At 40.7% G+C, this 23624-nt stretch overlaps 2 protein-coding genes and 1 long non-coding RNA gene across 7 annotated transcripts in view; 2 read left to right on the forward strand and 1 right to left on the reverse strand.

The window, feature by feature from the left end:
• Positions 1-6508: 6508 nt before the first annotated feature.
• Positions 6509-9944, reverse strand: LOC148049352 (uncharacterized). Its single transcript, XR_015695871.1, has 2 exons — positions 9165-9944; positions 6509-8089 (listed from the first exon to the last, which is right to left on the reverse strand). It is a non-coding gene; the product is annotated as an uncharacterized LOC148049352 (long non-coding RNA).
• A 51-nt stretch (positions 9945-9995) lies between these two features.
• Positions 9996-17958, forward strand: ATP5MC3 (ATP synthase membrane subunit c locus 3). The gene is made up of 5 exons (XM_014066187.2): positions 9996-10137; positions 10261-10383; positions 13114-13191; positions 13947-14143; positions 17709-17958. The coding sequence occupies exons 2-5, from the start codon at positions 10342-10344 to the stop codon at positions 17821-17823; spliced, it is 432 nt and encodes a 143-aa protein (XP_013921662.2). The 5' UTR covers positions 9996-10137; positions 10261-10341; the 3' UTR covers positions 17824-17958.
• A 2203-nt stretch (positions 17959-20161) lies between these two features.
• The window catches only part of ATF2 (activating transcription factor 2), a 50725-nt gene continuing 47262 nt past the window's right edge, over positions 20162-23624 (forward strand). For 3 of the 5 annotated variants that reach the window (XM_087708787.1, XM_087708797.1, XM_087708824.1), the window contains exons 1-2: positions 20165-20357; positions 22932-23048. The gene's annotated coding sequence lies outside the window, so the exon portion shown is untranslated. Of the gene's footprint in view, positions 20358-22931; positions 23049-23624 lie in introns of all 5 variants that reach the window. The other 2 variants (XM_087708809.1, XM_087708777.1) reach the window with 2 other exon arrangements.

Here is a 23624-nt window from a genome sequence, read left to right on the forward strand (position 1 = left end):
AAAAACCAAACTATATGACAGGTCAGTGTATATAAAAAGCTAGCACACATATGAATAATATTAATTATTATTATTATTTATTGTCAATGCACAACATATATACAATGAGATCGGTTGAGCTCCCTCAGTGCACCCCCCCAACACAATACAACTGAAGACAAAGGAAAAAAAATCCCTAACCCAATAAATTATATTAACAGACACCCAATCCCATTACACCAGTGACAACATGTTACACATTGCGCCAGCCCTCCAAGTCCGTCGTACTATTTAGTTATGATGTTATTTTGCATTCAGGAGTTTGACAGATAAAAATTGTTCTTCAGCCTGTTTGTGCATCTGGCTATGCTTCTACAGCTCCTTCCTGATGGTAGGAGGGTAAAGTGCAGACCAGGGTGTGAATCGTCCCGGAGGATTTTTCTCACTCTTCTAATGCAGCGAGCCCTAGCGAGCTCACCTAGTGGTGTCAGGGGGCAGCCCATGATGTTTTGTGCTGTGCTCACCACCCTCTGTAATGTTTTTCTATCGGCGGTTGTCAAACCAGCATGTCATACCATGATGCAATAAGTGAGGACGCTTTCTATTGTGGACCGGTAAAAGGAGGTCATCAGTTGTTGTTCCACCATGTTTTTACGCAAGACCCTAAGGAAATGGAGTATCTGTTAGGCCTTCCGGGCCACCTGTATCATGTTGTTTTTCCAGGTGAGGTCTTCATTGAGATGGATTCCCAGGAATTTACAGGAGGAGACTCTCTCTACACAGCCCCCCCCCCCCTCGTGAGGCAGGTTCCTCTCTCTTCCTCCGGAAGTCCAATACCATCTCCTTGGTCTTGCTGATGTTCAGGATCAGGGTGTTTTTTAAGCACCATGTGGAAAGTTTTTGAACCTCCTACCTGTACACTGTTTCGTCTCCACTTGTAATAAGACCCAATACAGTGGTGTCATCTGCGAACTCAATGACCACAATGGATGGGTCAGATGATACACAATCGTGTGTACAATGTATACAGGTGGAGAATTTTCTCTATGTCATACTTCAAGCCATACTCAATTCAATAACTTACAAAGTCACTTGGTTTAGCTATCATTATGAGCAATAAAGAATTATAAATCATGCGTGTTGAATTAAAAAAAGCATTACAATGAGAACCAAATAAAATGGTTAGCTTAATGTATGAACCCAGGGCATTTTGCTTGCTGGTGTAATATCACCTTTTATTAATCTTCATATACCTAAATCAAAAGCAGAAAAGCCTTAACCCCATTCACACATTTTTCTAAAAGTATGTGTGTCCAACATGTAGTTAGCATACTTCACACTAACAGAAACCTAAGCTGACATTTCTCCTAACATCACTTCACATGCCACTGAAAGCAAAAATATGCAGGTGAACTTTGAAATAATTATTTTTGGTGGTCCTTTCATGATTTGTGAGCAGTTAACTACTAAACAAATGCACATGATAGTTTAAAAGAAAAAGAAAGAAGGGGTTTATTTTTACAGGGACCAATAAACTTTAGCTGCCATCTGGCAAGGAATGATTAGAGGAGATGAAAATTAAGGTAGTCAACACAAATACCTGAGTGGATTCCTCCAGGAATTGAAGATAATTAGCTTGGTGCTCTGTTAAGAGAGAAGTCTATGAGAAACTAGGGAGCACCTCCGTTATGGCTCCTGCCCACCTTAATGGTCAGACTCATAGCTGAAAGAGCAGGAGGGAGCAGAAACATCTGGGAATCATCAGATACTTGCCCTGGCATTAAAATAATAATAAAAATGAGGAAAGTTACAGCACTCTAAAGAGCATCTCTCTGTTTCTTTTACATCATTGCAGTGTGTTAAACATGGACTTGCAGCTAATGTTAAGTCAACTTACTATTCTTGGAGGTTGGAAGGTCTTTAAACAGGAACTTGTGACACACAAAGCTGGAATTAATTGAAGTAATGCCACCCAAGCATGATTCCAGGAAAAGCAAGGTGAAGACAGCCTAAATCTATTTTTTTTTCTGGGCTAAAACAGATGTGATTCTATATTCCATCCTTTTCTCCTCCTTTTCCAAAGAGAAGTTCTTAGAGATTATTTCCTGTCATATTGTAGCTCATTTTAGGACCCAATGTTCTGATTTCCCCTTCTCTTGCAACATTTGCTAGTCTGATAAAGTGGATCTTGTCTTTATAACTTAAAAAAATAAGCTACGGCAATCAAAGTTCAAGGATAAGATTCAAGACATAGTTGACTTTAACTAAGTTCTTCTTTAATCATTTTTATCTGCAGAATATTTTTCTAGCCATCCTTTTTAATCTACATTTCCCCCCATAAATATAAGCAAGTTTTATAGGATAAAAACTGTAACTAAGAAAGAACACAGGCTTGACAAACTTCTTCCCTACTGGATAAGTGCAGCATATAATAATAGTGATAATCAAAAATAAGTGCAATTAGAGATAATGTGCAAGATCCCTCATAATAATACAATTTTACAGAAAACAAACTGTATGAGAAAATTAAATTGCAAATTATTTCATGCAATCAAAGACAAAACATAGATCTTTCATCACTGCTTAAAGTCTAACAAGTGTCCTTTGTAAATAATGTCTCTGATTCAGTTTTCATTAGGATGGAGGCCACTCTAAGTTTTCCCTATATTCAAGGCACACAGGTGTAACAGTGGTCCTTCCTGCAGCTAATGAAACAATACAGACATATGCTTTGAGCTGAAATCCATTGTTAAAGGGAGTGCATATGTGTGTGATCTGAGTTCATTGCTTATGGAGGTGCAGCTGACTAGGATTAATCCAATTAGTTTGATAGTGTTGAGGGAATTATTTTTTTAGCAGAATGATGGCGTTTGGGGAAAAACTATCCTTGTGTCTAGTTGTCTTGGTGCGCAGTGCTCTATAGTGTCGTTTTGAAAGTAGGCATTGAAACAATTTATGTCCAGGATGTGAGGGGTCTGTAAATATTTTCCCAGCCCTCTTTTTGACTCGTGCAGTGTACAGGCCCTCAATGGAAGGCAGGTTGGTAGCAATTATTTTTTCTGCAGTTCTGATTATCCTCTGAAGTCTATGTCGGTCTTGTTGGGTTGCAGAACCAAAGCAGACAGTTATAGAGGTGCAGATTCCTCTGTAGAACAGAATCAGCAGTTCTTTGGGCTTCCTGAGTTGGCACAGAAAGAACATGCTTTGTTGTGCTTTTCTGATGACGTTTTTGATGTTAGGTGTCCATTTTAGGTCTTGAGATATGATAGAATCTAGACATTTATAATAATTTATGATTATAATTTATAACAAATAATGCTTCTGATCCAGCTTTCAGGAGGATGGAGGCAATTCTAAGCTTTTCATATACTCAAGGCACACTGCTCTAACAGGAACTTAGATTCAGCAAGGCAGGTGGCCTACACATGGGCTCAGTTAGTCTTGGTTTGGCCCTGGTCCCAGAAAGTCTTTTATAAAGAGCCGAGGTGGCGCAGTGGTTAGGGTGCAGTGCTGCAGGCCACTTCAGCTGACTGTTATCTGCAGTTCAGCGGTTCTAATCTCACCGGCTCAAGGTTGACTCAGCCTTCCATCCTTCTGAGGTGGGTAAAATGAGGACCCAGACTGTGGGGGCGATATGCTGACTCTGTAAACCACTTAGAGAGGGCTGAAAGCCCTATGAAGCGGTATATAAGTCTAACTGCTATTGCTATTGCTATTGCTGTATTGTGGCCTGGAGTCATTTTTAAAATAAAAACTCTTGTTTTCTAATTCCAGGAAATTATAGCTTTTACAAGGCATGCTGTACACACTGATATTTAAAAATAGATGTGTGCTGCAATATTCTTTCTTTACATGTTCTTGGTTGAAATGAGTTTTTTCCACATTAGACATATACTAACCTGAGGTATTGAGTGAGAAAGTAATAAAGAATCTAAGCCAGCAACAATGTATAAGACTGCTGCCCTCAGAAATTTGACCAGAATATATTTTCCTATTACATTATATTTGAAGATAGACGCATTATATTTTTTATGCAATCGTTATGCAAAACTTGTATAAGAACTAAATAATGCTATCTTATATTTCCCTACTATACATTATGAAAGTTTTTATAAGAATGCAGTACTCGGGATGACCTTTAAAAGAAAATAGGTCATGTGACGTTTGGTCCTTGGTAATCATATCTATACAATCTTACTTATGTTACTGAAATAGTTGCCAGTGCCTTCCAAATAGCTTTTTCTTTTTCAATTCTCCATCCAGCCAATAGCCCTAAGATTTTCAGATGGATTCCATCCAACTACGATACAAGACTACCCTACTTATCTTTTGAGAACTGTCAAGACTCTCCTAGACACCACTAGCTGAAATTCTTTAGCCAATAGGGTCCATAATATGCTCTACTTGCCAGACTGGGAGGGATGGGTCAACTTAATAAGGATAAGATGGTTTCTCAGGTAACCCGGGCCCATGTCTTCAAGGACTTTCAAGGCCATAACCAACACCTTGGATTCAGTGATGGGATATGACGGGGTGTACTGGTGCCTGCTAGGAGCACCAGATACTGTCCCGGTACGGTGCTCCGGAGAGCCCACCCACCTGCCTGCGCTCCTTACCTGTATTTGAGCTGTTCGGGGCTTACATGCATGGAGCGTACGGCGCCTGCACAACACTCCGCCGAGCAGCTGGAGTGTTGCAGAGGCGTCGCAGGCAGTAAGTATGCATGCACGCTGCGTGCGTTCATGTGGTGGATGCCCAGTCCCGTTGCACCATACCAGTTGCACCGGGATCCGGAACCCACCACTGCTTGAATTGGACCCAGAAGCAAACTGGCACCCAATGCAGGTCATGAGGCAGAAGTGTTACATTGGCAGCCCTAGAGATGCCAGTAATTGCCCACACTGCTACATTCAGCACCAACTGCAGCTTTCATATACTTTTTCAGGATAGCCCCAAGTAGAGCAGGTTGCAATAATCTATAATACAGGTGCATATTTAACTCCTGGAGCATAATATGTATTTCTCAGTTTTCTATGATTTCTACTTTCGTATATACTCGTAACAACCTAAATAACAGCAATTAATAACTTCTGGCATATATTTTAGACCTTTCATACCTAAAAAAATTTATATCATCCCTTTCTTTTATGGATTCATCCACTCTATTCCACAAGATCGAGTCTTTTATTTAGATCTATTTCATCATTCTTTTCCTTATTCTGATACAAATAATGTATCTATTTTTTCCATTGTCAGTATCATTTTGGATGCAGCAAATGCTATTTACAATACATTTCTTTTAGCCCCACCTGTTTAATAATCACCTCAAATAATTATCAAACTTCCTAAATCCACAGATCTTTTTGTTTGAATTCGAGACCCAAATTGAATTTTGAAATTACGATGATCCTTTTTGTTCTTTGAAAACTCAGTGTACTACAGATACTACAAATTTTGTCAGTTTATAAATATAGACAACTGAGATAAATAATGTCTAGGATTTATACATGTATTATTACTTGGTGCCAGTTCTGCTCAAAAGTTATATTAGTTCTACCTCTTGAGACAAGATGCAATATTAGAAATATAGTCATATATTTCCCTTCGTTCCAACAGTTTAAGGCTGCATAGCTAATTAAAATCCACTGAGCCATGTTGACTCCAAGGGTTTCCCAAGTTGAAGGAGGAATCTGTCAGAATATATAAAAACCTCCTATCTCCAGACTATGACATTTTCCTACACAACGTTCCAAATGTCCAGACTAAAATGAAAGAGTTTTCCAGTACGTGTATGGCTTTTATGATGCCTACAGGCATCTACAAATGGGATCTCCTGCCATGAAGCATGTGGCCCTAAGCTGGAGCTATTTGCACACAGCAGGATCTCCTGGCAGTAGAACCGGTGCTTGCTGTGTTATAAAGGCCCCCCTCTAAAATCATGTTTAGTTAACACCTATGCCCTGCTGAAGGGGCACCACACATTTTCAATGGGAACCATGCCAAACAAACAGATGGAAATGAATCTAGCCATGCCAGAGAACAAGAATGTTCATCAAATGTGAACATTTGGGACAAGTTCCTTTCCAGGAAAGTAAAAATTGCAGGCAGACATGAAGCTTTAAAATAAATTGTAGGTTAAATGATTGTGTTAGATCTTTTAATGCAAAAGTGAATTATTTCTATATTGGAGAGGGCAGAATGTTATCATTCACATTATGAATCTTAGGATGGAAATATTTGGCTGGAGCCTGAAGGTATGCCACTGCAAAAGATTGTGCTTTCATGATTTTCAAAGTGATATTAAAAATACTTCTCCAAAGTATCTCCAACCTATCTGATTTTCAGACACATCAATGTCAGAAGTTTTTAATTATTAATTTATGCCACCTTTCCCATCAAAAAAGAAATCACTCAAGAGTGCAACATAAAAAGCATAAAGAGTAATTATTTAACACATCTAAGATAAACTAAAAGGAACAACAAAACAAAAAATTGTCAGACTGGTCACCAAACAATACAATAAACAATATGCAGAAAGAAACATTTTATTGTCACTGAAGAGTACAGATAGAGGAATATAAATCATCTTTCTCAGCCTGATGTCCTACAGACATTTTAGATTATAACTTATACTATGTCCAACAGCTTGGCCAATATCTCTGCTAGCTAAGAGTGAGGGGAACTGTGGTTCAACACAAAAGAATACAACATTATAGAAGGCTATCCTAATTGCTTAAGGCAGAGTTTAACACCACACACAAAGAAAATACTGGTATCTGGTCCTTGTTTAGGGACAATTGAGGCCAGCAGCTCCATCACTAATCAAAATGATTGCTAAGAGGAAATCATGTAACTGCAACTATGCTTTTCTTTCCCTCTTTTGGAGTGCTCACCCCGCAGCACTAGGATATCCAGCCTGAAACCTTTGGCTTTTGTTTGCCTTCTAACTATTCCACCAACCTAAGGAATGCTCACCTTGGTGCTGGAATAATTAAAATGAGAATTGTTACAATATTTGTATTTACAATCATTGGAAATAAAAGAAATTAGAAGAGAGTAACTAGACACCCAATGGGGAATATACATTGAAAGTAATGTACTGGCGCCAGCATTTCAGAACACACTATGCAAACAATCCAGCATTTTTCCCATTGTACCTGCTTACTCTTTTGTAATCCCTTCCTCTCTCATTTTTCCATGGGGGTAGGGGGGGAGGGTAGGGGGGTAATAGAAGCATTTTTTGTAGGCAATCTTTTCTGTCCGATGCAATTCCACCTCCCCAGCAGAGCAGAGATTGGAAAGGAATTACAAGATGCAGACTTACACACAATGGTAACACACCATGCTGTTTGCATAGCATGTTTGTGACTCTGGTGCCATTACATTACTTTCAATATTTATTCCCCAATGTGTACCTGCTTACTTTCCTGTAATCCTTTCCTTTCCAATCTCTCTGCTCTGCAAGGAAGGGAACAACAGGTCAGGCACAGGATACTCAATCCCATACTGACTGTAAAGTGATTAGGGACTGAGGGACACTGCAAATATCTTAAATTTGGTCATTTTTCATATTTTCCCAGCACTGTCATTGCTCATTGATTCCCAAACGAGGCTGGTAATTTCCAAAAGGTGACCTGTTCTTTTTTTTTCAGTCTCAGAGATGTATATTTACAATTTGGCCACCGAACTTTTTTTTTTAAATAAATTTTTACTCTATTTACATAGTGATTATTTTTATTTTCACCAACACCCATTGTTGTCATATGTCAACCATTGAATCTTTGGGTGGACATGCCAACAGAGCCCGCCATTACTGCTTTTTGTTGCTTGTGTTTCCTCTGAAGTCTTTTCAATTGTGTCATTTTGGGGATTGTATCCCAGTATTGCTTTTCCTACTCTTTTAGTGACTATGAAGAATACTCCATTTCTTCTGAGGGATGTATACCTGATGGTCATTGGAATTAAATTCACCCATTCCTGCCCCTTTTAGTTCACTGATTCCTAAGATGTTGATGTTCAGTCTTGTCATCTCTTTAATTTTCATTTTCTTTCAAAAATTGGAGATATGAAGAGAAAGATGGGCGTGATAAAGGACCAAAATGGCAGGGACCTAACAGAGGCAGAAGAGATGGCAAAATTAAACAGAAGAACTATAAAAGAACAAACTTACCATATTTTTCAGACTATAAAACGCACCGGTGTATAAGACGAACCACGATTTTGAACTAGTAATTTTTTTTAAAGTTTTTGCACTCTGCAGGCCTCCCCTCTCTGCATGTTTTTGCAGAGAGGGGGGAAAAAGGGGGGGAAGGGGGCACGCAGAGCTTTGGGAGGCTACAGTGCTCCTGGGGGCTAGGGGGGCAAAAATGAGCAAAAAATAGGCCATTTTTTGCAAAAATAAAGGGCATGCAAAGCTTTGGGAGGCTTGTAGAGTGCTCCTGGGAGCTCCCAGGATGGCCTGTTTTTTGCTTGTTTTTGCCCTCCCCATCCTCTAGGAGCACTTTGCATGCCTCCCAAACCCTCTGCAGTTATATTGTTGCAAAGGGGGCAGGGTTTCGGTAGGCCAAAAATGCTGGGGAGGGTGAAAAGGCCCCAACGAGCCAACCAGATTTGGCAACTATCTGTTACCGCCTTCCGGAGGGCCTCTGGGAAAGGCCATTTTTACCCTCCCCAGGCTTCAGAAAAGCCTCCGCTTTTCTGTGCGCACATGAGCAGGTGGGTAGAGAGGGTTGAATTGGCGTGGGCGCTAACGCACACAATTTTGGCATGCCATAAGAAAAAGGTTAGCCATCACTGTCCTTGAATGTGAAGTCAAATGGGCCTTAGAAAATCTGAGCAACAATAAAGCTAGTGGTGACAGTATCCAGCTGAGCTATTCAAAATCTTAAAGACGATTATGGACGTTGACATTTACGAAGATTAAGTCCAAGTCCAAGTAGTAAAAGTGCTACATCCAGTTTACCAGCAAACTTGGAAAATTGAACAGTGGCCACAGGATTGGAAATGATCAGTTTACATTCCAATTCCAAAAAAATGCCAAAGACGCCAAGCTTGTCAATGAGAAAGGTTGGCAATTCAAATCCCTAGCGCCGTGTAACAGAGAGAGCTCCCGTTACTTTTCCCAGCTTCTGACAACCTAGCAGTTTGAAAGCATGTAAAAATGTAAGTAGAAAAATAGGAACCACCTTTGGTGGGAAGATAAGTGTTCCATCCGCCTTCGATGTTTAGTCATGCCAGCCACATGACCACGGAGACGTCTTCGGAGTTGAGCACTGCTCCCTAGAATCAGAACGACTAGCAGATATGTGCGAGGGGAACCTTTACCTCCCCGAAACAGTCAAAACCCTTGGGTTGGTGCCTAATCTGCCTTAGCCTTGAGATCCAACCCAAGACACCACTAGCTTCCTAACACAGAGTATTGCCCCTTTTCCCTGTCAGCATTAATTGTGCTTTTAACAACAGCCTGTGTGAGGAGCAAATATCCAAGAAATGCAGGCCAGCATTAGGGAAGAAAGTTTCACCTGCCAAATTATCAGTCCATAAAACTCTGGGACTTGCTTCATTTTTGCCTTTCCTAACAGAATTCCAAGAAAAGGGGGAAAGTAGTGGCACCTGAACCTTCTGCCTCCAATAGCACACAGGCTCTCCTTAGCAGCTGAATTAAACCAAAGGTCAAGTATGCCCACCACTGAAAGCTTTGAAAGTCGGTTTAATTGAAATCCGACCAGGGAAAACTGGTTCTTGTAGCGTCTCCCCCCGCCCCCGCAGACCTTGGGCTAGTCCCACGGACTTGCTTCTCCTTCTGCATGCTCTTCCCTCACGATCAAAATGGACGGCGTCTTTATTTTACAGCCATTCCCCGCTTCTCTTTCCAACCGCCACAGCAGCGCCCGAGCCGCCCTTCCGCCCCAAACGCCCAATCGTATCGGCGGCGGCGCGCGTGCCGCAAAGTGACCTTCCCCAGCTGGTGCGCGCGCTCCTCCTCCTCCTCCCCCGTTTCTACGCTTCCCTCCGCAAGTGTTTCTCCTCCCTCTCCCCCAAACCTCTCCGTCCTCCGGCTACTGCGCCTGCGCAAAGAGCGTGCGGTCCTTTCGACCTCTACAGCCGTACTTCGCTTAGGCGGAAAGCCGCCGGCGCCGCTGCTGCTGCTACCATCCCGTGAGTGATCCGGGCCGGGGTGTCCGCGGATCCGTCTCCATCGGGGGCGCCATAGTTCCCAGCCCGCCGTGGAAGCGCTCTGTACCGGCTCCTAAAGTTCTCTTTTCTTCTCCTTCCCCCTAGCGAGCGACCAGGTCCCCCGGATCCTTTAGGAGCTGCAGAGCTCCCGCTCTCCCCAGCAGCGCAACCTTAGCAGCAGCCATCATGTTCGCCTGCATCAAGCTCGCCGCCGGCTCCCCCGCATTGGTGAGTTGCAAGCAGGGCGAGGCTTTAAAAAAAAGCCTTTGCAGCCTGCGTGGCTCTCCTTGGGTCGCCGTTACCCTTCGGATTTGACCTCCCGGAAACGGGGAAAGAGGTTTTGCGGGCGAGGATCGGAGGGGAAGACAGGGAGAGGCAAGGCGGGCTAGAGGCCCAGCCGTCCCTTTTGCCCCTTTTAACCTCCCCGCCGCCGTGCATGCATTCTTGCGAGGGGGGGGGGGGGACGGATCCAAGGCCGTGCGGGGATATAAATCCCGGCTTGCGAGATCACCGAACTGATTTTGGAAAAAGGCCGACGTGGAAATCCGCGTGACCTTAAGAGGCCCAAGGACACCAAGCAGGCCGAGGCGGCCGGGCCCGCTTGCTTCCCATTCATTCATTCATTAAGGCCTTCCCTGAAATTGACAGGCCGCTTGTCGGAAGTGGACTTGGGGTTTGGAAGGGGCTGTTGTGGGAAATTGGGGAGGGGGAGAAAACCTGCCTGGGGAGAGAAAATGGGGGAGGGGTTTGCCCTGCAACGATGGGGCTGTGTAAAATAATCGGAGTTTCTCTGCTTGGATCCCAGTGTGACAGAGCTCTGGAGAGAGGAGAACCGGGGCTGTCTTTAATGCAAATGGTTTTAGGGCTGGGTAATGCTAAGAACGTTTGAAGGTCATCACGTGTAGTAATCTTGTAGTAGTCTTTTCCTAAGGGTGGTTTCTCCCATTTGGGTGTCTTTTCGATGGATTGGCAAACCGTTTCTTTTATTCTCAGCCACTGGTGGGTGACAATGCAAGTCATAGATTATTTGTAATCCAACACACCTCAAGGGCACCATATGGGGAAGGCTGTTAGGATTGAATTTTAGATAGTAGGAGGCAGTCAGTGCGGTACAAAAATACTGGATTTCTTTTATGGTTGTTTCTTAAACCTGATCAACTGAAAGCCTTAAAACATACAACTGCTTTGACATTTTAGAGGGAGTTAGAAGCCAAGATGAAAGAAATCCTTCAAGGAAGGTACAGAGGATTCTGGCAGAGGGAGCAAACATTTTAGTGGGGTTCATTTATGTACTAATCTAGACAGACGTGACCTGAGAGGAGAGAATGGGATAAAGACAAGCACCTGAACAAGTAAGGAAAGGAAGGCCCAAAGGTCATTGCAAGGGTTTAGAGACACCAGTTGTGTTCTACTTGCTCTGTAAGACCCTGTAAATTTTGTTTCAGGAATCATCTGGAATAACCAAAGTATTCTGGGATTTAGTCTGCTTGAAATTCTGGTACAGCTTTTGACACATATTTTGACAGACAGCCCAAATAGTTTTTCATTGTGTTCTGACTAAAACACTTCTATATTTTCCCAGGAGTGATGTATTTGTTTAAAAGAGATAAGTTATGCCAAAAGGCATTTCAACAGGCAATTAGACTTCTCACATGCTTGACAGAAGTCAATTGTTGATGCATCTTCACAGTCAAACAGTAGTTTAGATTGTACACTTTGGTTGAAAGTTGAGTGGAGTACAACAGGTTTAGTATGTGGATGGGAGACCAACAGGAAATCATAGGGGTGGGGTGTCACCTAGAAACAAGTTAAATGTTCCTTAAGTGGGAAGTGTAAATTATTTTTCTATTGCTGATAAAATTATACGAACATTCCCATATAATTTGTGGATAGATAGATGGATGGATGGATAGATGTTTATATATATCACAAACTAATATAAAGAAGAAGAAGAAAAGGTCGAAGAAAAATAAATGCAAGAAGAGGAATTGAAGAAAAGTTGTAAAGAAAGTTGTAAAAATGGCTTCTGCTATTCATACAAGTCATAAGTACAAATATATTTTAACCTCTCTATAAAATTATATCATATTAGATAAGCAAATCTGTCTAACCATCAAAGCCACAAATCACAAGTTCATTTTTTTCATTCTCACACAAATGAAGTAGCTTCCAATTGCCAATAAATTTAGAAAATGTATTTTATCAATGAAATCCATTTCAGCAAAATCTGCCAACTTCCAGCAACCATTCCTCCATAGTGGATAATGTTGACTCTCTCCAACTCTATGTATGTAATATAATCTCACCACAGTAATTGTATATTTAAATAACCTTCCATGGTTTTTTTACTAACTTCATACAGTAATCCTAAAAAGAAAAACTCTGGCTTCAGCTGAATTAAAATCCTCCTCAAAGTATGTATATGTATAGCTTTTTTGTAGGTCCACCAAGTATGAAGAAAAATGTCCTGAAATGTTCACATTTTCAAAATACATTTGAAATTACTTTATACATTCTATAAATTTTCTCTGGTGTCATATACCAATGATACATTATTTTATAAAAATTTCTCTGAGATCATAACTTAATTTAAATTTCAACCCTTTTTCACGATATATTTTCCCATTCATCCATCTGCATATTATAAACAGGACATTTCCATGTAATTGACAATTGTACTTTATGCACAGAGTGGCAATATTTTCTTGAAAAATATATATAAACATCTTTTGGCAACCAACTTTTGCCAAAAAAACAACTTTTTCAGTAATTAAAGTATTAGAATCAGTTAAAGGTTAAATATGTTAAAGATTTGGTGCTAGAATGAGTCTTTCCTTATAGATGAGGTGACTATTCTGAAGTCCCAAATGGAATTAATTCCAAAAGCTCTGAAGTTTTTTGAGTCTAAGATCGCTTAATTTGTTTTGATGCTTGATTATGTTAATCTCTGATCTTTAGATGCGTACTGGATCAAGGATCCTATACAGACCAATTTCTGCATCGATGTTGTCTAGGCCGGAAGTCAGGACTGGAGAGGTACCTTAAACAATTCTGTAGCTTCCTAAGTTATCTGGTGAGCCCATGTGTTCTTGTGCTAGTAATCATAATTCACAGTAAAGTACCAAGCTGTAAATTTGACCTTGCTTTACAGGCCACCTTCTCTGCCCACCTCCCAGTTCCTTCCCTTAAATAGTACATTTTACTCGCTTTGAGCCAGTTAGTTTCATTAATGAACATGGAATAGAATATAAACTAAGGAGCAGCACTAACCAATTTATGTTTTATGTTAAGGTTGGTACTGTTTTTCTCTCATAATAACCTCACTGGTCTCTATGTCACTACTACTCAAGCCAGATTCTTTAAACTTTGTGCATGCTTTCTGGTTGCTCAGCATTGTACCTGCTTCTAAAACCACATCAGAAAGCAGAATCTGGTTTGTTTGTTTCCAATAGCAAAAGGGAAAATGGAAGACAAATGCTGAAATACAGCGTTCTTTTACTAGTTATCCATTCTAGCTGTCTTGCTATTAATATACTAATATGGGCAGAAATAATTAATCGTCATCAGAGGTTTGATGGTGACTATTTTTAATATTACTGATTTTACTTTAGGTAGGGCTTTTGGGCTAAATCCAGAAAGAGTAAAAACACTTCCTAAATTTGATTAACTCAAAAAATGTTGCTAACTTCCTTCTAGAATGCTTTTTTAAAATATGTATCTATATCTATAATACAAATATCGGGCAACTACACTGAAATTAATCCTTGGAGTTTTCTCTTTGTTTTTTGTAGGGCACTACTACTTTCCTTACAGGTTCTCAGAATGCTGGCAATCAACTAGCACTAAGGGAGTTCCAAACTAGTGCTCTCAACAGGGACATTGACACCGCTGCCAAATTTATTGGTGCAGGTGCGGCCACAGTAGGAGTGGCTGGTTCTGGTGCTGGTATTGGAACTGTCTTTGGGAGTCTAATCATTGGTTATGCCAGGTAACCTACTCTTTATCTGATATTCAAGAAACTCTGGGCTAAATGATGGGCAGCAATGGGGAATGATTAATGTGTGTAGAAGTGTCCCATACATAGTCTTCCCCTTTGTAGTTGCACTGTTGCTTCACAAATGTAGGAGGAGCTAAGCTTGCACCCCAACATCTTAATACACACTTTGTCAATTAGGTGAAATCATGATGTGCTGTGGAAGCTACTGTTCTACATTAATCTGTATGCAGAAATGGAAGATAACAGGTAGTCCTCAACTTAGAACAGTTCACTTAGTGACTGTTCAAAGTTAACAATAGTACTAAAAGACGTGGTTTAAGGATGTTTTTTACCGTGGCACGACTTAACCGCGAACGTCAAAAGCGCGGCGCTAAAACCGCGATGTCAAAAGCGCGGCGACAACAGCGCGGCGACAACAGCGCGATTTAAGGTAAGGTTTAGGGTTAGGTTTAGGGTTATTTTTAGGGTTATGTTACAGCGCGCTTCTGTTGGCGCGCTTCAGCGCTCATTCGTCTCCGCGGTTTTGACGGCGCACTTTAGTCACACACGCTTTTGTCGTACGCGCATTTGTGGTGGAACCGTTTTTTACAGTTACGACCTTTGCAGCATCCCCATGATCATATGATCAAAATTCAGATGATTGGCAGCTGGTTCATACTTACGAGAGTTGCTATTTCCCAAGGTCATGTGATCACCTTTTGTGACCTGACAAAGTCAACGGAGAAGCCAGATTCACTTAACAAATGGAATACTAACTTATCAACTACAGTGATTCACTTAACAACTCTGGCAAGAAAGGTCGTAAAATGGGGCAAAACTGACAAATGTTTCACTTAACAACAGAAATTTTGGACTCAATTATGGTTGTAAGTCAAAGACTACCTGTAATGCAATATCTTTAAGGCATTCATATATATCACACTTTTTAAAAGGTCTGCGTGACATAATAGCTTGGCCTTGTTTGAATTCTAACAGAATAAGCTGGAAAGAAAACACCTATGCAAGGGGTAGCAGCTCTGGTTCCTTGCATTTTCTGATTATTTTTTTTAAACTAGTTTTAGGAAATGTGTGGAAGATGAAAATTTCCTTTTTGTTATCTGTTTGTGCCAAGCAAAGGGGGGGAGTAGCAAATGATTATTGACGGTCTCAAAGTCTTGCACAAAATAATAGTTCACATTATATATCAATTAATATATATTTCTATATTTGTGGTTTTACTTTGATTTTTAAAAAGGAAAGCATGAAAATGACAAGCAAAATCATAACTGGCTCCCATAGCAACTAGGACACTAAAGCCTCTTTAAATTAACATTTTTACTAGCCTTGTGAAGAAGCTATTAGCCTGATTTCCTTTTTCAGAGAGTTGCAAAGGGTATAAACACCTATTAAGATGACCTTTGGTCAGTTTATAAACATACCTCTGAAGTAAAAGAACTGAAAGGAAAGTCTATCCCAAGGACAAGGAAAGCTTGTAAAGATGAACATGATACCTCAGCTCAAACGCAAATAAATGTTTAAATTGTAATGTATTTGATTGAAAAAAGTGACCTCTAAAATTCAGAAAAAGCTTCATACTTTCATACAGATACATTAGGATACATTGATGATCTGTAGGAAAAATAAGTATTCATAGCAAAGTAATGAAGGTACAATCAGAGGCGGGCTGCTTCCGGTTCGGGCGGAAGGCACATGCGCTCACATTTTCACTTCTGCACTAGGTGAACTGGTTGTTAAATTATGTGAAGCCCACCTCTGGCTACAATGGAAGATAAAATACGACCTATGTCAGGATTTTGAAATAATGAGATATATAGATGGTCCTTATTAACTGACCATAATTGGGACTAGCATCTCCAACACTAAGCAACTCCATCATAAAATGAAGTGTCATATGACCATGCTGGACGTATGACATCAGTTCCAGCTGCTATTGTTAAGCAGATCACTATAGATGATTAACCATGATGTTACTTGCGACTTTCTGCTGGCTTCCCCTTTGACTTTGCATGTCCGAAACCAACTGTGAAGATCAAATAGTGATCATGTGACTGCAGGAACTGCAAGCATTGTAAATATACTAAGTATCCAAATCATGATCATCACTATAGGAATACTGTGATGACCACAAGGACCAGTCACAAGTCATCTTTTTTAGCACCATGGTAATTTTGGTCACTGAACAAGTGGTCAGAAAGAGAGTAATATTCAATAACTGGAGAAATAGAGGACCCCATCTTCTTTCCAGCTAAAAATAAGGTTTTCACCATACAATTTATGGGCCTCAAGGATATTAAAACAGGCTGCTTGAGAAAAAGTAGCTGTATCAGGCCCCAAAACCAAGTCGTATGGTGAATATTCCAAATTGAGTTCATTATTGTTTCACACATATAGACAAATCTTACCCGACTGAGAACTCTATCTGCATCTACAATATACTCTGAACTATTAGTGAGGGGTTATCTTCATCCTCTTTCTCTCATGCAAAATGTTTGGACTGAAATTCCTCTTATTCTTCTGGAATATATGCCTTCTTTCCTACTATATTACATCACAATCAGTTACAGAATCAATGTCATAGTCCTTTCAAGCAAGTCAAGGGTACTTTTGAAGTCATCTGTTGATAGCCAACCTTTAAAACATACATGAAAAGTATAATACCAAACAATGGATCTTCATGACCAGGATAGTCAAACAAGTCTATTCTTAGTATCTTAATTCCATAATCTCAACTAATGTGCCAATATACAGAGATGTTGGAAGGTATCAGGTTGCCTATCCCTACTTAGCTGAAGAATGTGAAATTGGTGCCATTTCGAGACTGATTCTTGCACTTAAGAATAGGAAGAAATCTTTCTTAAAATGGCTGATTTCACTAAACTAGGATTTGAATTATAGCTTTTGAGGAACTGATTTCTTAATCAAGACATATAAGCATTAAAGAAATTCCCAAGTTTTCCAGCTTCCTGAACTATGCAATGCAATGGCTCACCACATCCAGTTCAGCTAAGATCACAAATTGATGTGTCTTGAAATATGGGTGGCTGTAATTGCGTGTAGAAGGACAGCCATACCTTACAGCAAGCTAATCCCACCATCTGTTTGTAAGATGGGAATGGGTTTAATAGTAATCAGCTGTACTAAAAAGTGTGAACCACCCTTCAACAGTGGGCAGCAATCAAAAGTTACACTTAAGGCTGCCAATGACGCTAATTTCCAGATGTATGATTTCAGAAGGCTCTTGAAGGCTGGAAAAAGAGTTTTGATGTAGGTAATAGTTACAATATACTGAGGCTATATTGTTATTCAGATTGGTGTGGGTTAGCAAATGGCATATGTCACCCCCCTCCTTAAATGAACTGCATCTTTCTTTTATTAGCTTTAAGGTGTCATTAGCATGGGCTATGTGATCACCCCAACAACCATCCTCTCATTGGTCTGCCATTACCTACGAGGTCTCTAAAGGGGCATATGTTTTAAAAGGATGCGTACTCTGTAAAATTAAAATTGCTTTCTACTATTTCTCCAAATGTGACTTTTATCTTGTATTTCTGTTTAGGAATCCTTCTCTGAAACAGCAGCTATTCTCCTATGCTATTCTGGGATTTGCCCTGTCCGAAGCCATGGGTCTCTTCTGTCTCATGGTTGCATTCTTAATTCTGTTTGCCATGTGAAGAGATTTGTTTCCAGTGTTGGCACTAATGAACTACAATGTGATTCTGTGAACGTGAGCTTGGAAAATGTTTATCATGGAAATGTATGCTACTTCCAAAGCAGCTTAATTAAAGATGGTAACAAGTTTAAACTTACCATGGTTTGTCCTTTAATTACCTGACTTTTTCAAAGTCTTATTGAGAGACCAGAGGTTGACATTCATCTTTTGGGAGCTCATGCCTGGAAAATTGGTATTGAAGCTCAGTGGAATAATATTGTGAATGTGATCTGTTCAGATTGCGTATATGACTTTGCTTTATCTTACATGGGTATAAATTATATCCACAATTGGAAATAATGCCCTTTGGCAAATGGCTGTCAGGTGTGTGGGTAGCACCAGTAGAGTCATCATCATTGAGGGAGGATTAATTAAATCTGTGTGACACTTTAAAAAAAATACAAAAATGGACCACTGGGAATTAGTATTCATATGGAAATTGCTTTTCAGATTATAAATGAGTCTACCTGAAATATTTAATAAAGGGTGTAACCTAACATGTCTTTTATACAACATTTGATAGATTTATCTTATTGTGGCTCTTGAATAATGAAATAGAAAATGAGGGAGGTATTTAAAGGAGAACGTACTGAAGTAAAAAAATATCAGTTCATACATTACTTATAAACCAGACATACTTGCAACACAAATATTTCATATTCAAAATAAAGTATCATAATTCCAAGAATGGAGAATTGCCAAGCAAATCCAATTGCAGATGTGTTAAAAGAAGACAAGTGAAAGAAATTTTTAATGGGAAAGTCGGGAGGATCATGCATGCAAATTACATTTGTGCATGCTCAAAAAGCTTGAAGTTGGATTAGTCAATGCAGATATAGACATGAAGGACAACTACTTTTTAGCAAATGGAAACAATTTTAATTTTTTCCAATCTTGTCATCCAAAGCCCTTTTCCTGGCAGAATATTGATTCGCTTTCAGTTCAACAACTGCTCCTTCCATCAGGTAGGAGCAATGAGCAGTTTTGAATGCTATTGCTTATCAGGGTTTAAAAGGCACGTTTTATGACTGCCAGGTGAGTTTTAGAATGACATGTCTTGTGGTTTCAGCTGCTCTTTTTTGATCTTATTTCCTTTACTGTTCCAATTACTGTCCCAATTACCATTGTTAATTACTTGCATTCTGGAACTGTTGGATTTCTAACATCCATAATTCCTATCAGAAAGAGGAGTATACAACTGACTTAAAACAGTTCATATAACGACTCTTCAAAGTTACATCACTGAAAAAAAAAACTTATGACCATTTTTCACACCTGTGACCATTGTAGCATGCTCCTAGCCACCTGATCAAAATTTGAATGTTCAGCAAGTGGCTCACAATGGTCGCCTTTTGCGACCTGACATGCAAAGTCAATGGGTAAGCCAGGTTCACTTAGCAACCACGTTGCCAAACAACTGCAATGATTTACTTAACTGGCAAGAAATATCAAAAAGGGGCAAAATTTACTGTCCCGCTTAGCAACAAAAATTTTGGGCTCAATTGTAATAAATCGAGGATTGCCTGTACATATTTATTCAGAAGTTACAATGGTATTGCTCTCCACTTTAGGTAAATATGCAGAAATTACAGGCTTAACATACCCTTTCCTGTGTAATAATTGATTTAACAGTTGAACCTCTGTGCAGAAATGCATTTTATATTAAATACATAGTTGTGTGTGTGTGTGTATGTATGTATATGTATGATCGTGACCAGAGGTTCTACTCTCTCTCTCTCCATACATATATGCATACATGTATATATGTGTATATACACACAGAGTGACCATGTTTTCTTGGGAAAAAGCCTAAACGTGAAGGGGGGGGGGAATCTAAAAAGTTCATAAGGATAATATTGTTTAATTGTTTATAACTTTGCTTTACAAAAAAAAATCAGGAGGAAAACCAAGAAAAACTACAAAACCAATATTACTGCCCTGTGGAATAAAGGACACCTGGCTGCAGTGAATGTAGTGATTTTTTGAGTCCAGCTAACGCCTTCCCGCACTTCAAATCCAACAGTCCCACCCGCCCCCCTCCAGCGCTTTGGTAACACCCAGGCTCCCCTCGAAAGGACATCTTCCTCTTCTGCGCGCAGGCGCGAAAAGGAGGAGCGCAGGAAGGAAGGACGGGGCTGCTTCCGGCCACCCAGGCACCGGCGAAATGGCCCTAGCCCCGCCTACGCGGAACCCCACAACCACGCGGCCGCCTCTCCCTCCTGCGGTTGCGCGCGCCTCCTTCCTCTTCCGTTCCGTTTGTGCTGCACGCCCCCCCCCTCCGGTCTCCGCGCGGCACGTGACCCCGTTTCCTCCTGACCTATCCACCCTCCCCGGAGAGAAGGGGAGGGGGGAGGGAAAAGGGAAGGAAGGCAACGCGAAAGAGGGAGAGAGAAACCGATATGTCACGGAGCTCCCGCGAGATGTGACGAGAACCGGGTGGGAGGGGGGGAGAAAAACCCGGGCTTTAATGTGCGGCTCGGCCGGCGGTCGTGAGGGGTGAGTTGGCTGTGTGTGTATGTGTGTATGCGCGCGCGGCGGTCTGGTTTTGTTTTAATGGAGGCGGAGAGGAAGGCCGTGCCTCGCCTTGACGTTGTAGGTTAAGGATAACGGCTCGGGGTGTGGCTGTAGCTGTAGCCGGGGGTAGGCTGAGGGAGAAAACAGCCGGGCCCTGGTGGCTGAGGACAGGAGAAGGGAGCCAGGGGGAAGTATAACATGGCGCCGACGCTCCGTGGTTTTTTTTCCCCTCCTCCTTCGACCAGTCCCTTGCTCCCGGCTGCCGGTTTTGGCCGCCCACGACACCAGCCTGGCTTCTCCTGTCGTTCCCGGTTGGCCTTGGCCCGGACTCCTCCGTCTCCTCCCGTTTTTCTTGGAATCCTGGAGGAGGAAAGAAGGGCTCCTTCTCTTCTTATAATATTGGGAGTGCAGAGATAGAGAGATAGGCTGACAGACAGACAGACAGACAAACGAAAGATTGATAGAGAGGCCATAGATACATAGTAGAAAGATTGATAGATGATACATAGATATAGACAGACAGACAGATTCATAGTAGAACGATGGATAGGATAGGTAGATTAGATGATAGATAGATAGATAGATAGATAGATAGATAGATAGATAGATAGATAGATAGATAGATAGATAGATAGATAATATAAATATAGATTGATAATACATGTATGTAACCAGATCCTGTAGCCTTCAGATCTTTCCTCCCCGTGGTCCCTGATGGAGAAGGCCAAAAAGCGTTGGCTTTTGATGGTCAAGTGTCGCTTTTGAAGAGCAATGGGCACATATCTTCTCCACCCTGTTTCCTGCAAGGAAAGAGATCTAAGCAGATGGAATTTAATGAAATCGAGAACAAAATAAAGCTCTCTGCCTAGAAGGCTTTTCCTCTTTTTTTCACTTGTTAAAGGAGGTGTGAGAGTTAAGTGGTAGCAGAGGCCGCTGGTGTTTTATTGTGTCACTATTATTCCTTATTGTAGGGCAGATAGTTTATATCCAATCAACATTTTCTCATTTGACTCCAATCGTGGCAGGAACATAACTTTTTCCTTTTGACATGGCCTTCACCTGATCTCCACCCTATGACAGCAGCAAGTGTTTGGTGTCCTTGGCCATTTCAGTTCTTAAACACTTTTCTCTCTTCTCTTGCTGACATAATTGTGGTTAATAGGATGTGGCACTTTTCACTGATCATTTGGTTACCATTACGATTAGGCAGTGACCATTTTGATTTGGGGGTGTAGAAAATATTGGACCTTCAACAAAGGTTATCTGCCCAAATCTTTGTTTTGTAAAATGCATTTTCATATCTTACACCCAGGCTTTTTAGCATTCACTTTTAGCACTTTAAAAAAACCCACAAGTGCTAATCCTGTGTTCTAAACATAAGTTTAGGATACTTTTGAGAGACCAGTTAATCCTATGATGCACAGAGGATTGGTTTTAACAGGGAAAGTGAACACTGTTTTGCCAAGTATAGGTTGTTGGTTCAGTCACTGTTGGGCGTATTACATGTTCTGTTGGGTCAGCTGCTGGGTTTTAAGCAGCCACCCCACCCTAATTATTTTATTTTGGAAAATTCACAGATAATATTGGTTCTGATTATTAGGAAGGTACAACTGGTGCAGAATGCAGCAGTTTGCTCGGTAATGATTGAGACTTACCACAATGGTTTCATCAGACAGCCTAACGAGTAATTTAAGATTCTAAAGTCTGTTTGTACTAACTCCACCTTGATTGCCTTTGGAAACCAGAGTAGCCACCAATCTGATTTCCGTGGGGAAGTGCTTACCATTTATTATTAGAACAATTGACAGGTAGCTAAATCTATCATGCTAAGCATCTTAATCATGATGGAGTCAAGTGTTCTACAAATCCAATAAATCTGTCTAGATGTCTTCCTCTCCACAGTAAGAAGAATTTTTTTCCTGCTTGGAGTTGATGCTGTGTCGGAGAAGAAACAAATCCGGAGGAGTTTACCAATCTCATTTTTAAACTTGATCTGTAATAACTAAGTTTGCATAGGACCATTCTAAGACCTTGTTACAGTATGAGATTAAGGATCAGCAATCAGGGCAGCACAATTTATGTAACATGCTTTTCTGCTGGCTGAAATACTAATGGATAGCATTTTTAATTTGGCCATCTGAAAGAAGCCTAAATTTTACTTGAGTGATGTTTGAGCTGGAATGAAATGTCCTGTTTAAAGTTATTCTTAATAGAGGACCTACAGTGGAAGGTGAAGAATCTGACTGCTTAATTATTTATTTATAAAGAATATGTGTATATATGCTTATGAAATTTATCTCATCAGTCATGTCAACTTTTAAGCTTGTAATTTAGTCTGAACTAAAAACCAACATGTTTGTGCATAGACTCTTACTGTATAGAGATAGTTCTCAATTTATGACCACAATTGTGATCAGAATTTCTGTTGCCGAGCAAGGTGGTTAAATGAGTCACACCTGATTTTACAACCCTTTTGTCACAGTTATTAGGCAAATTACTGCTGTTTTTTAGGGGATTGCATTATTAAGATAATCCAGTTTTCCCCATTATCTTTAGCATGTCAGAAGCTGGTTGGGAAAATTACAAATTGATAATCACATGACCCTGGGATGCTGCAACTGTTGTAAAGATTCTGAATTTTGATCACTTGACCATGAGGATGCTGTAATAGACGTAAGCATGAAAACTACCTGTATTCCATTACCCTGTTACCATGATTTTGTTCATTCCCTATTTTAGAATGATTACAGATAGTCAGTCCATGGGTGATAGCAGGTAGGTCTGGGATTGGCATCACTAAGTAATGTCATAAAATGCAATGTCCATATAGTTCAGCAACAGCAATCCAGGCAGTCACGATTGCCATTGTAACTCCAAGTCATGTGGGTCATTAAGCAGAAAGCAGCGGAAATCCCATGTAAGGAGAGCAGAGGTATGTGATAGGTACAGGCCACAGACATGTTGGGGAGGGAGATGCTGTGGTGTAAAGCAAGTATAGGGAAGCTGAGAAAAGGAGGGAATGGGTCACGAACCGAGCCAGGGGAGGGGGTGCAGTGTGCAAAAGGGGGGAGATTGGCCAGAGCCACTTTTGACCTTTACCATCTTCCCCATTGATTTTGCTTGCTGGTAGGGAAAGTTGCAAATGGCAATCTCATGATCACAGGATGCTGCAACTGTCATAAATGTGAGTGGTTGCCAAGGACCTAAATCACAATCACATGACCATTAGAGCAGGGTGAGAGCTGCAAC

The sequence above is a fragment of the Thamnophis sirtalis genome, unplaced genomic scaffold, assembly GCF_051295495.1.
Source record: "Thamnophis sirtalis isolate CommonGarterSnake01/CBP01778 unplaced genomic scaffold, rThaSir2_p1.2 scaffold_1, whole genome shotgun sequence".
NCBI lineage: Eukaryota > Metazoa > Chordata > Lepidosauria > Squamata > Natricidae > Thamnophis > Thamnophis sirtalis.